The sequence below is a fragment of the Pholis gunnellus genome (genome assembly GCF_910591455.1).
Source record: "Pholis gunnellus genome assembly, chromosome: 24".
NCBI lineage: Eukaryota > Metazoa > Chordata > Actinopteri > Perciformes > Pholidae > Pholis > Pholis gunnellus.
In genome coordinates this window covers 5,790,382-5,809,309 of record NC_136551.1, presented here as the reverse complement: position 1 = coordinate 5,809,309, position 18,928 = coordinate 5,790,382, and the positions used below count along the sequence as shown (strand labels likewise).

The 18,928-nt window shown below is 42.9% G+C and overlaps 1 protein-coding gene across 1 annotated transcript in view; it reads right to left on the bottom strand.

The window, feature by feature from the left end:
* The window catches only part of LOC306715566 (sodium-driven chloride bicarbonate exchanger-like), a gene marked incomplete at its 3' end in the record, with an annotated part of 34,183 nt that overhangs the window by 10,183 nt on the left and 5,072 nt on the right, over positions 1 to 18,928 (bottom strand). Inside the window, exons 3-12 of the mRNA XM_079185974.1 lie at positions 12,835 to 12,916; positions 7,772 to 7,915; positions 7,468 to 7,609; positions 7,139 to 7,299; positions 6,199 to 6,387; positions 3,767 to 3,855; positions 3,298 to 3,455; positions 3,050 to 3,137; positions 1,553 to 1,699; positions 883 to 983 (exon numbers count right to left, since the gene is read on the bottom strand). Coding sequence (XP_079042100.1) covers positions 883 to 983; positions 1,553 to 1,699; positions 3,050 to 3,137; positions 3,298 to 3,455; positions 3,767 to 3,855; positions 6,199 to 6,387; positions 7,139 to 7,299; positions 7,468 to 7,609; positions 7,772 to 7,915; positions 12,835 to 12,916 — 1,301 coding nt within the window. The remainder of the gene's footprint in view (positions 1 to 882; positions 984 to 1,552; positions 1,700 to 3,049; positions 3,138 to 3,297; positions 3,456 to 3,766; positions 3,856 to 6,198; positions 6,388 to 7,138; positions 7,300 to 7,467; positions 7,610 to 7,771; positions 7,916 to 12,834; positions 12,917 to 18,928) is intronic.

Here is an 18,928-nt window from a genome sequence, read left to right as displayed (position 1 = left end):
AAACAACACACAGTGATGTGTGTCATGATTAAACAAACTCCAATACAACAATGTAAATATGCTTCATTACACTTACTGTAAAAGTATTACCAGCTAAATATACTTAAGTATAAACCAGTAAAAGTACTTGTTGTTGCCGAAATGGTCCATGTGACTGATATGTCATTATACGTGACATAATTAGATTGTTAATACTGATGCATCAGCATTTTAATATGTAACTTCTCGTGGTGGAGCTGGTTTGATCTACTTTATATACAGTTAGATAGTTTAGTCCAGTGATCGCCAGCCTAGGGCTCGGGGCCCTCTCAAGGGGCACAAGATAAATCGTTGGGGTCATGACACTTTCTCCAATCATTGCTTTTCTTTTAAATTTGGGATAATTTAACCTCATTGGGCCTCGAAACAGTTATTAAATGAAACCATGTGAGAAATTGAGCTGGGAAATGTCTCTTTGGTGTAAGTGCAAATAACTCATTAGTCAAGTTTCCATCCAAACGTAGAGCAAATTTTGATTGAATTTTCAGAAAAATGCAAATTAATGCAGATAATCTGAAAAGTAACTCGTTACTTCTGCTGTCAGATGAATTTAATGAGGGTGAAATAAAAAAGAGAAAAGAGTTTTTAAGTTAAGTACTTTAGTAAATGTAATAATAATGATAATAAAAATGTTGCAATGTGATTTTATGTTAGTGTGTGCTGGAGTATCTAAACTCATCATGAATTGAAAGTCAACCAACAGGTCTTTGAGGAGTTGAAGTGTGATGTATGATAACGGGACAGCAGGGTAGTCTGCCTCTTCAGAAAGGCTAAATTTATAGTTTGGGGACAGCGAGAGAGCGAACAGGCGACAGGGAGACGGCGTCAAAGACGAGCACTTACCTCCCGGTGCGCTGCAGCTCAGGGCCGCCGTGCCCTCCGTGTTCCTCCGAGTCTCCAAGATCTGTCACTCCGTTGGGAAGGGGGGGGATCTTCCGCTTTTCCTGTGTCGTTAAGATCACTGTCAGTAAACTGTCTGTTACTGGCCATCATCATGACAATAAGCGTCTGAGTCAGACATTTGTCGACACCAGATGTTACAGTCATTCCAACCTAAATACCAAATGATTGTTCTCTTATGCATGAATCGTGCATGTAATTGCACAGCGGTATCGCATTAATTCACCACATGAGCCTAATGACAAAAGGCGGAAAAGACTTTTTGTCATCATCTGGAGCAACTTTCTGATCGGTATCTCTCCCAAACAAGATGACGGAGTTTCAAAGTAGACCGAGATAACTAATGGAGGAAAAATAGAGAATGTTTTGGAGAGGATTGAGAGCAGAGCCCTGGGGAGCGGCATCAAAGCACAGAGTACAACGCAGTCGAGATTAGAGGAGAGCGCAGATGCTTCAATATCTCTCAGCAGGCAGTGTGACGCAGGGGGTGATACAGATACGTCAAACTCTCAAACGGTTTAGCTTAGTGGTTGAGTTTTTTGAGTGGCGGCAGTGGAGAGGATTGAAAAAAAGAAATAGTGTCACTTTTCTGTTCGTTACGTTAACGGTTTACCTGAGACGGCACGTTTTTGGGAGGCTCTATTCTGATGGAGGGGTCCCACTCTCCGGGGGGTAACACTGTCACCTGGTCCAGAAACTCATCGATGCCCGCCACCAGGTCATTCCTGTCTTTGGCCTTGTAAGCGACGTCATGGAAAATCTGTGGAGCAGATGACGGGAGTTACTTTCTTTCATAGTCTGCTACGGGAGCTCTGAGAGGCAAGTGAGAAAAAGAAATTGTAGTGATCCATTTTCTAAGTGTGATCTGAATGTGGTTTGATAAGTCTGATCTAAAGGTGATTCAAAAAGTTGGTAGGTGACAGGATCTTTTTTCTCTCATCCTGTCACATGAGAGAACATTTTTTTTTTTCTCTCACTTCCCTCTCTGGGCTTCCGAACTTCTGCACTGAGTCACAGAGTACATTTCAATAGATTTACAGAAAGTCATATACCAGTGCAACAAAATGTTTATTCAGCAGAGGATTATTACTATCTCCATACATAACATTAACACAACAATGCGAAATAGCCTATTCAGCATTCCATTGTTTTTATGGAACACAGAATACGATTCTTGTTGGCTGAACAACAGATAAGAGTGATGGGTACAATTCATTCCCAATTATGATGAATTAGGCTGACATCCATACACGTCTATTTCCATACATCCCAGAGGAAAAAAGGCAACATCTGGCTCTGATGATGTTCAGTAACATCAGCTCATTGCTGCACTGTGGGAAATCCTGTCACTGTTTTCATGTCTGCGGATCCCCAAAGGCTTCTCCAGCTTTTAACAGAGGTCAAAGGTCGGGTCAGTTACAGAAACGTAGAGTTGGTAGGTGGACTTTTGATTGATGGGATAGTTTTTCGGCTCCATTAACTACATATATAACCATAAAAAACAAATATAGAAAATATATGTACTTTTGACTTTTGTCTTGATGCATTGTTCAGTGTAAAAAACATCTCTTTTATCATTATATATATTACACTTTTCTTATAAAAAGGGAATAAACCTTTCCTTAATAAGATTGAGCTTGTTAGCAGATTACACAATATTTTATAAATTAATCAATTCCATTTTAATAATAATTTTAAATATTTGACAAAAAGGAGCTCTTTAAATACCTTAAAGCAGGAACACATAAATACATGACTTTTATGTCAGAATCACTTGCATGACTGCAGGAAGGAACATTTTGTAAAAGAGGGGAAGCTATTAAACTTCTCATTTATGTGTATCGACAGATTTATGTGATAATAAAAGGTTCATGTTTTTCATCAAAATTTAGAGTTTTCTGGATAATATTCTGGTACCAGCAGCTGCAACTGAAAGAGTGCACTAGGTTATGGAGACGGTAAAATCAAGTAAGTTGCGTCTCACAGTACAAGTCCTCATTTTTGTGATATTTACATTGTTGTATTGGTTTTTTTACTACGTCCTCCACCCCTGCCAGCATCATCATACAGCCAGAATTTGAACCTTAATAATGTTGTACTTCGGCCTCACCTCATCTGTCATCAGGGTAGCAATAGACCGGCCAATTTCATGATACTGTGGACCTTTTCCCAGAGGGCCGAGCAGGATGAAAAGAAACCTGTGTAACACAAAGGAAAGCAGGTTTGAGTAAAAGTCAAATCCATTTCTAATGAAGCATTGAGAGGATTATCAGCTTATCTATCCAGATTTGAAACAGTTGACAGAGAGAAAGAGAGGCAGAGGCAAGCAGGGGGCTTTTCCAGCAGTTCGTGTATGACCTGGTGGTGATGGGAACCTCAGCTAGGCCATTGAGCAGCACAGCAGGAGCCAGGCGGACGAAGGCCACAACGGGGCGGTCTAGGAATTCCAGCTCCCCTACCAGGACGTTAGACGCCTCAGCACCAGGAGGGATCTTCTTCATGAAGTGGAGGTCAATCTGTGAGACAGAGGGAAACCAAAACAGCACAAAAGATTAGTATAAATGTTCTGCTTTTAGCTAAAAGACAGATTGAAAGTGGTTATTGCAGTAAATCATCTATATCCAAAACACTGGCTGGATCTGAATCTGATGGTCCACACAACAAAAGAAAACAAGCTTTATCCTGTTAAATTCCAGTCGGTTTCCCAGGGAAAGGTGACCATTTCACACGTAACCCAACCTTGGTTAAACATACAGCACTAGTTATGTGTCCAGCTATCAGTGCCTGTAGATAAACAGCGGGACCAGCGGTAAGTCCGGTTGCTCACCTTGCTGAAGTCGACGGCGCTGTTTTCTCGGCTGACGTCCTGTTTGCCCTCATTGTTAGCCGGCTGGGACTGGGGTGAGACCGTTTGGCCTGTCGGGCAGAGCAGGAAACATCATGTCAATTTTCACGGAGGCTCGGCCTATCACAACACTACTTTCCCACACAAAGACAAAGGTCTCCAGTGAGTGACTAGAGGGTACAGTTACATTCTCGGAAAAATATGATACAATAGTAGAGCCTTTTGTTTTGGGCGCTGTACCTGAAAAGGTTCAGCCCTCGTGACAAAAGATAATATTGTACCTTGTTTCAGAGTGTACCTGGTGAGTTAGATTAATATTAATCTGAGAGATGCTCAGTGGTGCAGTGGACATAGTGATTTTAGCAAGAACATAAACATTATTTCTCCAAATCAAGTGAAGTAAACTAAATGAGGTACAATCTTTAACTTCAGTGTATCAACAAATAGTTTCCCATTCAAAAAGCTTTTTTAGTTTTAGTTTTGCGGAAAACAAAGTCAAAGATTGCTCCTTTTAAATTTAAATCTCAAGCAGTTTGTGATGTGAATGCACCAGTTGCAGCTGTTTGAGCAAATCCCAGCACGCACAAGGAAACGCAAGAAATGTGGCTTGCTCAAAATGTCACAAGGAGTGTTGCTACTAAAACTAAAGGTGTTGTTCGACATTTAAGGAAATGCTCTTTTACGCTCTCTTGCAGATAGTTAGATGAGAAGATTAAGACCACTCTCAAAGCTGTCGGTTCAATGTGAAGCTACAGTAAAGCCAGCAGCGGGTTAGCTTAGCTTAGCTAACTGGAAACAGCTAGCCTGGCTTGGTAACAAAATCTGGTAACAAATCCTCCTAACAGCATCTCTAAAGCTCCCCATTGGACAGAGCCAGACTAGCTGCTTCCAGCTGTTGCGATAAGCTAAGATAACTTGGGCTGCTGCCTGTAGCTTCATATTTTAGCATGAGAATGATATCAATCTACTTGTCTAACCCAAAATGTAGAAATATTCCTTTGAAGGAATATTTTGGCAAATTCATGTACTCACTTGCCTTAAGTTAGATGAGAAAATCGATTCCACTTGCAAAGTGAAGCCGGTGCCAGTAGCTGGTTAGCTGAGCTTAGCATAAATACTCCAGAACATAACCCCCATTGTCAAACCCCAAATAGTTTTACACTTACCTTATCATATAAATCAAACAAACTAGACTTTAAGTGTTGACCTTATTTTATTACCCGTGGACAAAATCTGTTTCTACCTTTTTCCAGTCGTTATGCTATGCTAAGCTAAGCTAATCAGCTTCATATTTACCATAAAGACACAGGGGTGGTTTAACTAACTCTGTGCAAGAAAGTGAAAACAAATGTAGAACTATTTCTTTGAATAACAATCCTATAGGTAACAAAATGAAGATTAGATTTTGTGTTATGGAGTTACACCATGGATTTTAAGAAGTTAGCTACCGCTATTAGCAATTAGTCACTGTTATGAGTGAAGAACATGAGTCACAGATCTTCTATGGTTTCTAGTCATTGAACACATTGTTGACAATGACAAGAAGTGGAGAGCATAATCATGACAACCAGTACACTGCACATGCCCTGTTTCTGCAGAATTGCTACCACTTACTCAAAGTTGTTAAAAGTACAGAAAAGCTTCTGCATACTTAAAACCATCTACTTTTCTTTTTATTGCCTCACTTGAGAGTTTCAAAAATAGACCAGCTTAAGAAGCATCACGACTGTGAGTAGAATGCAGAGGTTTTTTCTCTCTTCTTGACCGCACATAACCCATTTCTAACCTCTCATAATGATGCTCTCCGCTTTAATTAGTTCCTTTTTATTCTATTGCTACTACTATCTCTGGGCTTTTAGTGTTTAGAGCATCAGCCGAGGCGCTCTGGTTGCCTGTGCAGATTTCCTGCTCTGTGTCGTCATGTGCGATGGGACAGTAGCCTTGCGCAACTGCCTGAAGAACACTAAGGCGTTTAGTGCTGGTATTGTCTGGGGTCATGTGGCCACTGGAGGAGCTCAAAGGTGATGGAGGGGTGGAAAGACATGATGAGCAACACACACACCGCGGCCATGCCGCACGGGAGAGGGCCTCTCTGGGTGGTGTATTCTTGGGGAGCTCGGGCAAACACTTGTGAGGTTTTACGGGTTGATAATAGAGGCCGTTTACTGGTTGAGTGAATGACACACGTGCACACGCGCATGCAAAACCCAGCAGACGAGAACAAACACGTACACAAACACGGAGAAACACAAACGAGAAAGGAGAAAATGAGATATCAAACAGCAGTAAAACAGTAAGTCACAGATGGACAGACTTTGGAAAAATGCATGCAAAGGATTACAACATTATACATAAATGCCCTATATATTCACATACAACAATATTTAGGGTCAAGGATTGGCCCATTTGCTCACCATTCTTGTCCATGGAATGAGGCTCGGACTGCTTCTTGCCAATATCAGCGAAGGAGCGTACGATAGGAATGCGGTTGGCCAGTTTCTTATGGTTTTGGTGGTGGTGCTGTTTGAGCAGGGCCTCGCGGATCCTCTTCCTGGAATCCTGACCTACAGGGCCCGACAACTCGTGCTGATCCAGAACCATGTCTGAGAAGTAAAGACACACATTGGGTGACAAAGAAAAATAGGTTTCCACATTACTCTTTTAACACATGTGAATCTCACAAAGGCTACTCCTGATACTCCTGCGTGGCAGCCAGTGATTTCTAAGCTGATTATTCCGACAAAAAAAATTACCCGCTGCTGCTGATTTAATCGCACCAAACCAGGTTAAGTTCACACAGCACAGATTTTTTCCACAATCAGATAAACACTCTCTTTGGCTGCCCTCAAAAACCAAAGCCCAGTTTTCCTGGGTGGGCTTTTGTTCACACGTTATAATGTCAGCCTAGTTGACCCGGCCTCTGCACTGCTGCAAATTTTGAAAATGTCAACTTTAGTTTGTTTGTATAGCACCATTCAGCAACAAGGCAACTGTGCAATGCTAAGACAAGACATATAAATAACACAAGGATATTTCAAAACACATAGATAAAAGGATTAAGAAATAGTTGATTTGTATGTGTGGAGTCTTTTGTAAAAAGACAAAACCGACATTGTTATCGACTTGCAATGCTAAATCAGTCTTCTTTTAAGTAAATATGTGTGTTGTCTGCATAAGAATGTTAATATATTTAGTTGTTTTCAATAATCTGAGCTAGTAATTGTTGAAAAGAAGAGGCCTGAGAACAGAGCCTTGGGGAACGCCACATCCTTTTTGTTTGCTCAAATGTGGCACAAACAGATTTTAGTTTTAACCAATGAGACCCCAGGATATTGTCCAGCCCCAAGCGGTCACCTGCGATCTCCTCCAGCGAGTTGGCCCTCATGTCCAGCATCACGGTGCCGTTCATGATGCAGCTGCGGAGCTCGAAGAGACTGTGCAGAGACAGAGTGGCTACGTAGGGTTTACTCCACCGCTCACCACCATCCTCGACATCCTCCTCAAACTTAAGCCACCTGCACGGATAATAAACACAAATCGGTGGTTGGTAAACAGTGTATGGCGCCATAACAGCGATAAAAGCTTGCAGTCAGACACAAACAGGATCAAAATCTCAGGTGCAACAGAGGAAAAAAGGCACAGCTGGCCAGACCCAGCTCATGCGGCCGGCCACAGCGGTGTACCTGGCTGTCTCTTTCCATTCGGCGTCCTCACCCTCCCTGAGGCAGATTTCGTCCAACTCGGTGAACAGGGCGTGGGGGATGTGCTCCTCGTCGCCATCCTCTGTCCCCAACAGAAACTGCACCCTCTGAGCTGGTGTGTCTGCTGCAGCCAGTGGGACAGGCGGAGGACAAGTGGAGATGGAGAAAGGAGGAAGGAGAGCATGCGACAAAATTTGAACAAGAAATAAAATATGATGTGCGTTGGCGGAACTGGTTCGGAGTGAACTGAAGCTGGAGTTAGCGTCAGTGCATTTTGAAGACTTACTGTGCGAGGGGGATTCTCTTCCATCATCAGCTGTGGAGTCCCTCTCCTTGGACCTCTTCCTGTGTTTGTGTCCGTGGTGACGGTGGCGTCTGTGCGACCTCCTGCCCAGGGGAACGTGAACCCCGATGTAGAGAGTGCGGTGACCTGGAGACAACATGCAGCACAAGTTAGATTCTTCGGTCTGTCCTTTTGTCCAAAGACTAGTTTGATCTTCCCACCTTTTTACAATGGCATCTAACTCGTGTTTTCTTCGACCTGACTTACTTCACGTTGCAGTGTATATCCATGTCTGTACAAATGCCAGGAAATTGTCATAATTAGCCAAATAATTCTTCATTTATAGCCAAAACCATTGACCACCAAATTTGAGCAGTTCAGGTGGACATTTGTGACAAATTTGAAGAAAAGTTTCAAGGCCTTCCTTGGATGTATCAGTCTTTCACAATGTTCCTCACATTTGGAATCAGTAAAGTAGATAAAAATCCTACTGTGCATTATCCAAGTGTAATTTCTTTCCCAAAACATCTCTCAGAAAAAAAGGGTGTAGCATACCACTGGCTCTCTGGAGCCAGCTCACTGAAAGAAAGAACCAGAGGTAACCCTCATAATTCACACAAGGTATCATGTGGCTAGGAATAAGGTGGGCTTTCAGAGCTTCCAATATTGGCAATGAGAGCAATGAGATTGGGCGTGACTGAGTGACTGAGTCAGTACACTGAAAGTCAACTATGGGAACACCAGGCAGTAGCGTGTAGTCAGATAGAGTGGAACCAGAGAAGCAGCACTTAGCAAATGAACTGCTAGCTCCAGGCCCCGCTGTGCCTGCGCTTGAATAAGGAGCTCTTGTCCTCTCTGATGCTGAAAATCAATTTTGAAATTGGATGACTTTTACAATTAGGGAGTTTATTTTTATTTTTAATCAATATGGGACAAATAAAGAGACTGGGATTGTGAGAGGATATTGTACGATGTGAGCGCTCTCTCTGATGTGTGTGCCTGTGCGTGCATCCACAGGGTCAACGCGGAGATAATGGAAGCTGACTTTCCCCTCCTTCATCACGGTCGAGCCGCCGGGTCCTCGGCTCGGTAGCCGGACACGGACAACTCTTTAGGACACCCTGTTCGCCTGCGCCATATGAGGCGCCACAGCGTCCGGCATAATGCAACTCTGAGGGCAATTCGATGCTTGAGAGCTGCACACTGGGATCCATCAGAAGGCAATAAGTTGGTTCCCTATTTCATCTTTTACCATGAAGAAAGCACAATGAGCGATCATAAAGGGATCTCTGTTAATAATACATTTTGCTCTCTTGTGTCACATTGTACCGAGTTAAAATAACATTCCCAGATGACATTTGTTAAACTGTAATTCAATCAAAAGCGGCATTTCTACTGGTGATTGTGGAAACTACTACCACTACCCATTGGTTTGTGGACTGCCGTTTTGAAGTTTTGAGTTTCCCGAGTTTGCCGTCGCCATTTTGGATCTCAGCCGTCATCATGTTGGGTTTTTTCGCAACCAATGAACGGAAGTTACCATATTTGGAATGCGGAGGAGTGACGTAGAGACGCCGTATACGGCTCTGGAAGTGACCTGTCAATCACAGTAAGCCGGCCTTAAAGCATACCCTGCTTTATGGCCTATTTGACTCTGAATGGACCATAATTTACTAAATGAACATCATGCTGTATAAAAGAAGACTTGAAACTAGCGATTGAGACCATAAACTCATGTTTACAATGTTTACTGAGGTAATAAATCAAGAGAGAAGTAGAGTCATTTTCTCATAGACTTCTATACAATCAGAGGAGTCGCCCCCTGCTGGTCAGTAGAGAGAATGCAAGTTTTAAGACATTTCCGACATCTTTTTTAAGGATATCGGTTTTATTTAGTTTCGGGTAACAACACATTTTTTACTGCTTACTTTCATTTCAGTTTCAGTCTTAGTTTACTGTACGAAAATAACCCTGTGAAGAAGCTCTGACTTCATAGTGTTCCTTCACCAAACCTAAGCCCTTAAATCTTATCTATTATAGAAAAACGTTGGGGAACCCCTTCTGCTTTCAAAGTTAAATCCTAGCTAAAGTTAAGCCATTTATGCAGGTTCAGAAATAAATGAGCTTATTCTGTTTATTATTGCCAGACCCACTGTTTCATTTAGTCTGAGGGGAAAACATCCCACATGAATGCCTTAAAGTTTCACTTGCTTTGCAGACATGACTAATCACATCATAGCGTACAAATCAGATTCAAACAATGCACAGTCATTAAATGAATCACCTACAGTAAGAGCGCACTGACATCCCAGCATTTGAAAAGAGACACTCACTCAATGCCTTCCTCCAACAGGATTTCAGGACAGAGGTAAAGTGAGGTGTGTCAGAGAACGTTAACGGGAAAACTAACTGTATGTCACAACGTGTTTGCAGTTTGAGAGTTCATTTGACTCTGTCAGCATGTCGTCTGAAGGCGCATTCATCCAGAGCAAATCGCTGTTAGCATTGTGTAAATTATGTATGTCAGAAGCAGAGGAAAGACCGACTTTGCACATAAAGCAAATTTCATAATAAAATGCACATTCCAGCAGTCAGAAACAACACAGTATATGAGGAAATCATAAGAACGGAGCACTAAAGCTTTAAGGTTCATGAGTCAAGACTCATGAGTGGAGGACATAAATAGCTTGCGTCCTCTAGGCCTGAACTATTGCTGATGTCAAACAATGTCTTTTCTCTTATTTTTTTCAATCAGTCAAAGCTTGAACTCATGCAGCGGTGTGTGACGTGCTGAGTTTTGGTGTTTTTATATCCTTAAGACGCTGTGTGTGTATTCATGTATGTACTGATGTACTTAGCCACAGAATTTAAGCAGTTCTGAGTGGTTGTGCATTCTCTTTCCCACTGGCTCTGGCTATGCGGCTCTGACGTTGCAGCACAATCGCTGTTCTAAATTTATTCTCGTAGATGCAGTTACTGGGCTATGACTTCTCCCACTTGAAGGGGTTTTAAAGTCAAGTTTATTACAAAATCTACAATATCATATCATACAATACTAATATTTTGATCACAGGAAAGTGGCTGTGATAAAAAACACTTTAATGAATGCAGTTAAAGGTGCAAATTACAAATTCAGAGCACATCTATGATTGAGGGATTGCCTCTACGTGGCTCTCAACATGGTGACGGCTGAGTCGGCGACCAGAAGCTAACCGTACAAACAACGGCAACAGTGCTGACAGAACTAACAGTGTTTGACAGGACAGTGTTATATCAGTGTATCAGTCATTTTTCAATATCAACAAATCCTTTGAAAAGGCCAAAATCGATAATGTGTTAGTGTGTAATTCAATACTTCCCTATCTGGGGCTCTCTAACTTCCTAAAACAGCTGGTCACTGTAGTTTTTAGTAGGGAACGGTGCATTTGTTGGGGGCTACTTTCAGCGGCGGATTAATCCACATTTGGTGCTCTCATGTGTATTTGGGGCAGCAGGTTTTGTTGTTTTCATGGAATTTGTATCTTATATCACCAGACCTATCCTTTAAATCCCTTGCTAAAAACCATCTAATATAATTCAATTTGTAACACGTAAACCAATCTAGGATCCCGTAGAAATTCCAGATGTGAGAGTGTATGAGAATGAGGACGCAGGTGAGTGTTGAGGCTGAGAGGTATCAGTGAGATAACTTCAGAGGATCTCCGTCTCCTCCTGTGTGCTGCTGACGCACAGCATCAGACAGAGAGCTAGTCATCCGAGGATGAGGGTCCTTGAGATGAAAGAACCATCTCACCGGCAGCGTCAGAATCAAAGGGTGACATCTTTGCCGGCTGGCTCAGCAAACGTTGCATGGCAACAACAATACAGTGGATACTGACACTGGAAGCAGTTCTCTGCAATTCTCTAAAAGAAAGATTTTCTCCTTATATATATTCTAGACTATACTTTTTTTGACTTACACAAAAATGCCGTGGTCAAGCTGGCAAAAAGAAGTATCAGTAAAAGTATTAGTGGATGCGTTAGTTGGCTAGCTTGCCAAATGACTTCTCCAGCTAACGTTATCCATGATGCTAAGATTATGACAAGTAGTGGTGATTTTAGTAAAGAAATAACAGATGTAACGGTACAAAGCAAAGGTGTCTAACTAACAATTGCTTTCTACTAGCCAAGACCAATGCAAGGCTAACTAGCTAACTGTAACCTAAGGTTAGCCAGCTAGCTGTTACTTAGCTACGTGGCATGGATCTGGCATTGGTTGGCTCGTAACGTTAATTTGCAAAGGACAAGCTAGTTTGTTTAAAGGAGCCAATATTTAGGAAAATTACAGAGGGTAACATTATTCTAAATATGATATATCATTGTAATGTAATGCCACTGTTTTGGCCGATGCCCAGGATCCTCGCAATGGAGAGTGTGCATGAAAGAAGCAAGGATGCGAACCTTGATGCAGTTCACCTAACGTCCCCTGGTGTCATTATGTGATAACAAAGATTTTTTTAAAGTTGCACATAGTGCCTTTTAAAAACTGTAAACCCTGGTTGGAACAGCTTGTCATCAGTTTACGTTCTAGATTTCAGAGGAATTCTGTTAATTATCCAGCCAAGTAAAACACTCAGTAAAACCTGAGAGACTCTGTCAATTCAGGATGCTGTCGGTGCAGAAATTGGCCTCTCCGTCTCTTTTACGATGGACGAAAGGCTGACGCAAACACACGAGCAGAGAATAAAGCCCTCGCTCTTTGATGCTGCAGGACTCACATCAAGAATCCATTTGCAATGATTTAGACAGGTGGACAGACAGGTTTTCTGCCATTAGTAAGCTCCCATCAATTAAGCTCGACTACAAAGGGAAAGAAAATAAACCTCCGCATGACAAAACGGGGCCAAAGATACAAAGAATGCCAACGATAGCTTTTTGTATTTTGATGTGTTTTACTTAAAATCAGTCACTTGCAAGTCCCTTAACTTTATGGAAATGCAGTGATAAAGTTCCTATTTACTTTTGTCGTCACCACTAAAACCATTTATTATTCATTTTATATGTTGATGATCACTTATGGGTGTTACCTTCTAGCTCTTCCTTCTCAAAGTTGGTGTTGAGCATGGAGCGCGTGCCCCCGCGGTCCACCACTGCCTCCTCATCGGCTCTCTGAAAGAGACACACACACACACACGAGGAGCATGAACAAGTTTGCATGTTAACACCCACATTTTATAATATTATACTCATATCAGATTCACACATGCAAAAATAAGAAGATGTCGCGCACTAAGGTGAACGTCAGCTGACACATGACGCCACTTAATCATTTTTCACGTTCCCCAAAGCCACATGAGACATGCGGTCCTTCAGAAGGAGCCTCACTGAAACAAAATCCACATTTCATGGAAATGCTCCGAGTGCGATGTGATGTGTCCTTAAATGAGAACGCACACAGACTCAGCATCGTAACCATGCATCGTTGTGCGTGAGCCTTAAATCATGGAAATGTTCCTCCGCCCACACCTTCTCGGGAACTGGAGCAGCAGCAGATGCTGGATGCGTAGACAGGTGGGGGATCGTGGACCGGTGCTAATGGATGCGTCATAGCGCTTTCCTGGTTTACTCCATGCTATGAATAGCTCCTGACCTTGAAAAACGAAGAAAAAGGGGACGGGTCTTTGAATGTCTGCTCTGCTTTTTAATATTTAATGAAAACACTGGCTGGTAATTCGTGGCGTTTTCATTTCAGGATGGCAATCTAAAACCCAAATGTTCACACAGAAACACTGCAGAGCTCAGCGCGCTGTAAGAATCACCACCGCGTGCGCGTATGTCCACACAAATCAGTTACTTTAGCTCTTTTCATCGCTTTGAGCAGATGCTCTCATGCCCTATTAGCTTTATGAGTGGCTCAACAGCTCCCCAATCAACACTTATCAACTCAAAATGATTAAGTAATAACAAGAGGCTGCATGTATCCAGATCATTAAAGCCAGTGGACAGCGATATTGACAGTTTTAGCCTTGGAATAGAGAGATGGCTTCCTGTGGTTGTTCTGGCTGCACGTCAATACCTCCGGGTCATGAACAATTATGGTGACTCCATAACCTTCTCCCTCCTCTCCTGACTCTGTCTCCCCCAAATCCAGGTGTGTTGTGTTTACATCATGTGCCCTCTAGACGCCGTCCATGAATTTGCTTTGTTACTATTTAGCGGCCTCATTATCTATCCTACTGCCATCCATAAGCCAACCCACTACTGCTGAAGCTCAAACAGGAATGGAGGAACAATAAGCTAAAACCACTAAGTTTTGGACGTTAGAAAAAAAGATCCACAGTAGGACATGTCCCATAAGTAAGCTTAAGAGATTACTGCAAGAGAGAGTCTGCCCAAGCCAAGCTACACTGGTCTAGAGTCTGGCATCTACTTTGAGTGTAAAATTCACTGTCACTGATTGTTTGACTATATTTATCTTACTCTTATTACTATTCTATTTTGCACTGGTGTCAGTATTACTTCTTACGAACTTAATATTCATCCCTCTTTTGTTTATATTTTTACTCTTATTGTTTTTTCTCATTCTTCTGTTGTAATCTTTGATACATCTTCGGGATTAATACAGTTATATCTAATCTAATTTTATCTTATCTTAAACCCCATTATTTTTCCAATCTTACACAGCTTGCCTGTGTATTCTGACAAAGATGCTTTTCACATGAATTTTTTTTTATTTTTTGCGAATCAGACACAAGCTTAAATAGACATGCAACAGCTGGTGACCACATGCCATCAGTGGCATTACGGAAAAGGTTAAAGAAACCCCTGAGTTCATCGCAATTAATTATTCAGCCCCAAAGAAAAAGGGTTCGACATCCCCTTTGAACGTGAAACTAGACTTACTAGCACTAGCATGTTCCCAGCCTGCTAGCTTGTTAGCTCTTAGCTCGTCAGCTACAGCAGTTCACCAACTAGCCCGAGCCTTTCTTCTATAGGACCACATATTGTGTCTTGTTGCTTTAAAATGAACTCAGGAGTGACTTTAACTTGTTGATGATATCACAGGGTGGTGCATGTCTCTTTAAGGCTGTATCTGGCCTTTGCGTAAAACTCGCCATTAGACGTGATGAAATAAAATCAGAATTTTTCAGTCAAAAATCAGAATTTTTTTGCCTCTAAAGAAAAAGTAATTAACAGAAAATGTAAATGTCCAGCTCTACAAGCTGGAGGTGGCTGATGCTGGCCATCAGTCTCTGATCCTGGGAGATTAAGCACGAACACTGGTGGTACAACACTCAAGAGACACACACACACACACATGGACAACCACGTGAGAGACAAGCCGAACCACGAAAGGAGTGTGTGGACAGATGCTGAGTGCTGACATGGCGGGCTTACTGTACAGAGGGACGTTAACAGACCGAGTGCTCTCGTAGAGAGTTTTGGCCCCTACAGGGACCCCAGGGAAAGTCCCTCAGTCTCAGCCACACACTGTCTCCCTGTGCCCGAACCCATGACAACTACACACATCTGAATACAGCCAGTATGCAGCTCAAAAAGCCCCAGCATGAGTATCTGATGGCAAGACGATGAGGATTTTGTTTTTTTAAAACAGCATTATAATGAATCAGACAAACCTGTGTGTAACCTCAGTCCCATCTCGCGAGATTTCAGAACGAGACTTCTCGTTGAGCAAGACTCAGTTTGACGCAACAACAAACAGACTGGATCGAGCGAAAGGTCAATAAAAACATGTTAGTTCTCTGTCGGGTACTTTCCATAAACTTTGGCGATGAGGAGTTGCCGCGAGTGATTACATTAGAGCCCGTTTAGTGGCTGTCGGCTGCAGCGTCCTTCAATTCTGGACCAGTTTCCAAAATTGTTATCCATTGAGCACATTGATTGGGCACTGGATTAAACACGTTGGATCTTTTACACAGAACAGCTATTGCACTCACCGCTGTGAGTTATATGAAACGGTCAGAGGTCATCGCCGGCGTACAGAAGGCGTGAAACCACATCACAGGTAAGCTGGTTTCCAGCAACACCTTCCTACTGGACTGACCTGCTAAATAAACTGAATTTACCACGTCTGTGTGGGTAATAACTGCTTTGTGAGACTGAACTATCGTGTTGTGATATGTATGTAATTTGTTGTTTTTAGATGTGTCTTGTAAAAGAGATCTTAATCTCTCTAATGTGACTTCCTGAACAAATTAAACCGACAACATTGAAATACCTTTGTTTTCTGGCCTATTTTCTGATAAATATTCTGATGCTATGCTCCTCTCTGCTCCGTCCCGCACAAAGCTGGCTCCCTATGAGCCAGAATCTCCCGCCTGGCTATTTATAGAAACCAGTTTCTCTTCCTCAGGATGCTGACCCCAGACCAGCCGCGAGAGTCGCATCTCTGCTCCCCAATCTGGGTTGAGATTAATCTGCCGGCCGTTACGGCGGGATAAAACCTTGTCTCTGACCGTGGGATCAGTGATGGAGGGCCCTGCGTGGCGGAGAGAATTAAATGAGCCGGTTCTCCGGTTGGCCCGCTGGTCGCTGATGAAGGCTTGGCGGGCGGGGGGGGGGGGGCTGAGCACGTGACCGAGACTCTCCAGGGGAGTCGGGATGCGAGAGGTGGAGGAGGGGCAGACACGTGACCGGCATGATGAATAGAAACACGCTAACATAGCATGAACACACCATGTCCACGTTTGTCCCCACACGAAGCTTCATCATAAGCCTCTTTCCATCACTGGGTATTGATTTGCTTCTGTGTACTTCTACACGCAATAATCACATGTGCAGCAATGCAGGCTGCACATGCACCGTACAAACCATCATGCATAAGGCACGCTGTCCCTCTGCAGGCAGTGGTGTGATGGGGCGGAGCCGTGTGGATGAGTGAGCGCATACGGGGGGGTTGGGGGGGGTGGAAGAGGAGCAAAAGGCTTCGGGCCTCGGACACCAACCGAGGACCAGAGGATGTTCTAATGTCACACTGTGTTAAGAGGGCGCGTGTTCATGTGTGTGTGTGTGTGTGCACGCGAGCGTTCGTGCAGCATCACGACCTTGAAGTGACATTGGATTCGATCTGATTTCGATTGAACATCCGATCTGTTGATGTGTGCAGTATAGGTTCAAAGTCAATATCCTGCACTGACATGGACATGCTTACAGTATAGGTGCTTAGTTTTATTCATTAATTAATCATAATGTATTAGGGAGAAACACCTAGTATTAAACAATACTTTTGAGAATAAGAAGGAACATAATCTCCTTCTTATAAATGAAAAGTTAAATTCATAAACAATAAAACGTTTGGTCCGGTATGACCAGTAGCTTATGGCGGCTAATGTTAGCCAACTTTAGATAGATCCTGTACAACTGACATTAAGGAACAAATTTGATGACTATATTGCTCTTGGTCCTGTTACGCATGTGTAAAACAAAGATATGACAGTCAGCTCATTCAAACTCGACAAATGTTGCTTAAAACTTTTCTTCAACATATTTCATAAGCTGAATAAGCAACAATTAAAGATAAAACCACAACTTGAGCGTTGCTAAATCCTGATTGGTGCAGGGAGGTACAGTGTGTGACTCCTCCCACTTCAAACCAATCTCCAAATCCAAACGGAAAGGAAATACAGAAACCTCTCATGTGTAAAGACCAACTCTGTTCCGACTTTGGCAGAAAATTGTACCGGACCCCATCGCTCGGAGTACATTACATGTAAGAAGGTGATTACCACCAGTGTGCCCGGGTGTCTGTGGAAGTACTGGATCTAGAGTTACATGTTTCCCACGGGTTGATATTAGTTGTCATTGTCATAAACAAGCTGGGTGTATGTGTGTGTGTGGGAAAGGATGCAACAGGCACCGTTCTAGCAGACTTGTTAATCAATCTGCACTTTGAAATTGCATTTTCAGACGGGAGCCTTCCTGATACATTCTACACTTTACCAGTTCATCCACCTGATTCCACTTTGCCGGGCTGCAACATGTGCGGTCCATGTCCCGACCACTCTTCCTAATGAGTTTCATGCCTGACATTGTTAAACGGCGCCCGAGGAGGATCGAGTGATTGACCCGAAAAAGGGCCAACAAAAAGCCGGTGTGTCCTCGGGATCACCAGGCGACCAACTACTGCGACTTTTGTCAACACATCTGGTGACCGCTGGTGAGCGGGGGGGCGGGGGACCAACCGTTAAAAAGCAAGAACTGATACTCATACTCATGAATATTCATTGCATAATTTTTGACCTGACATTGCACAAAGGATCACAAAAACATTTCAGTCCAGAAATAAACCCAGCCAACAGGGAAAGTGACCTGAGCATCCTCTGACGAGACTCACCTCGCCTGCATTGGCTCACATGTAGACCACCCTGTAAACCAGCGAGCGGGTGGAATCCGGCTTGTCGTGGCAGTGTACAGCCCGGAGCTGCTGTCCTGATAATCAATGGGAGTCTGACTTTGTGGATTGAGGCCGTTTGAGTCAGTGTAGCAATTGTTGGAGGGTACTTTTAGTGACCTTCACCGGCGCTTTCATTTAAAAAGGAGCGCCTCACCAATTTTACACATGAAGCTCACTCGTCAAGAGGAGTACTACATAAGCTCTCCTGTGGCTCTGGTGGGAGCTTCAAGCCTAAATAATTGACCCTCATGATGTCATATGCAGCATCAAAAAGGAAGTGCAGCCAATGAGCCGCGCTACGACGACGCGCTCGGGCATGCAGTGCCCTGAAGCCCCGCTGGTGTTTGTTAAAAAAAAATATTCATATTGTTGTGGCTGTCAAGATATGCGAAGGAAACCCACACATACCCACATATTCCTTGATGCATCATTTCACCAACAAAAACATACAAACTAATGTGTTTACCTTCGACACCGCTCCTTTAAATTACACATTTCTAGATATGAAGGAGTAGCCAAGTCAACTGTCATGTGAGATAACGACACATGTGTTTATATTCCATTATAAATATATATATAACAGACCTATTGATTCTCTCTCTCCTCACCAGGAACCTGTGTACATTATCACGTCGCTCTCAGGGAAGCACACATGTGACCTCCTTTCTCTGTTCTTCTGGGATGCTCTCCTGAGGCTCTGACAACAGCAGGGATGAAGAATGTTTCCGTAACTATACTATGTACTATGTACTATGAACATCATGCCA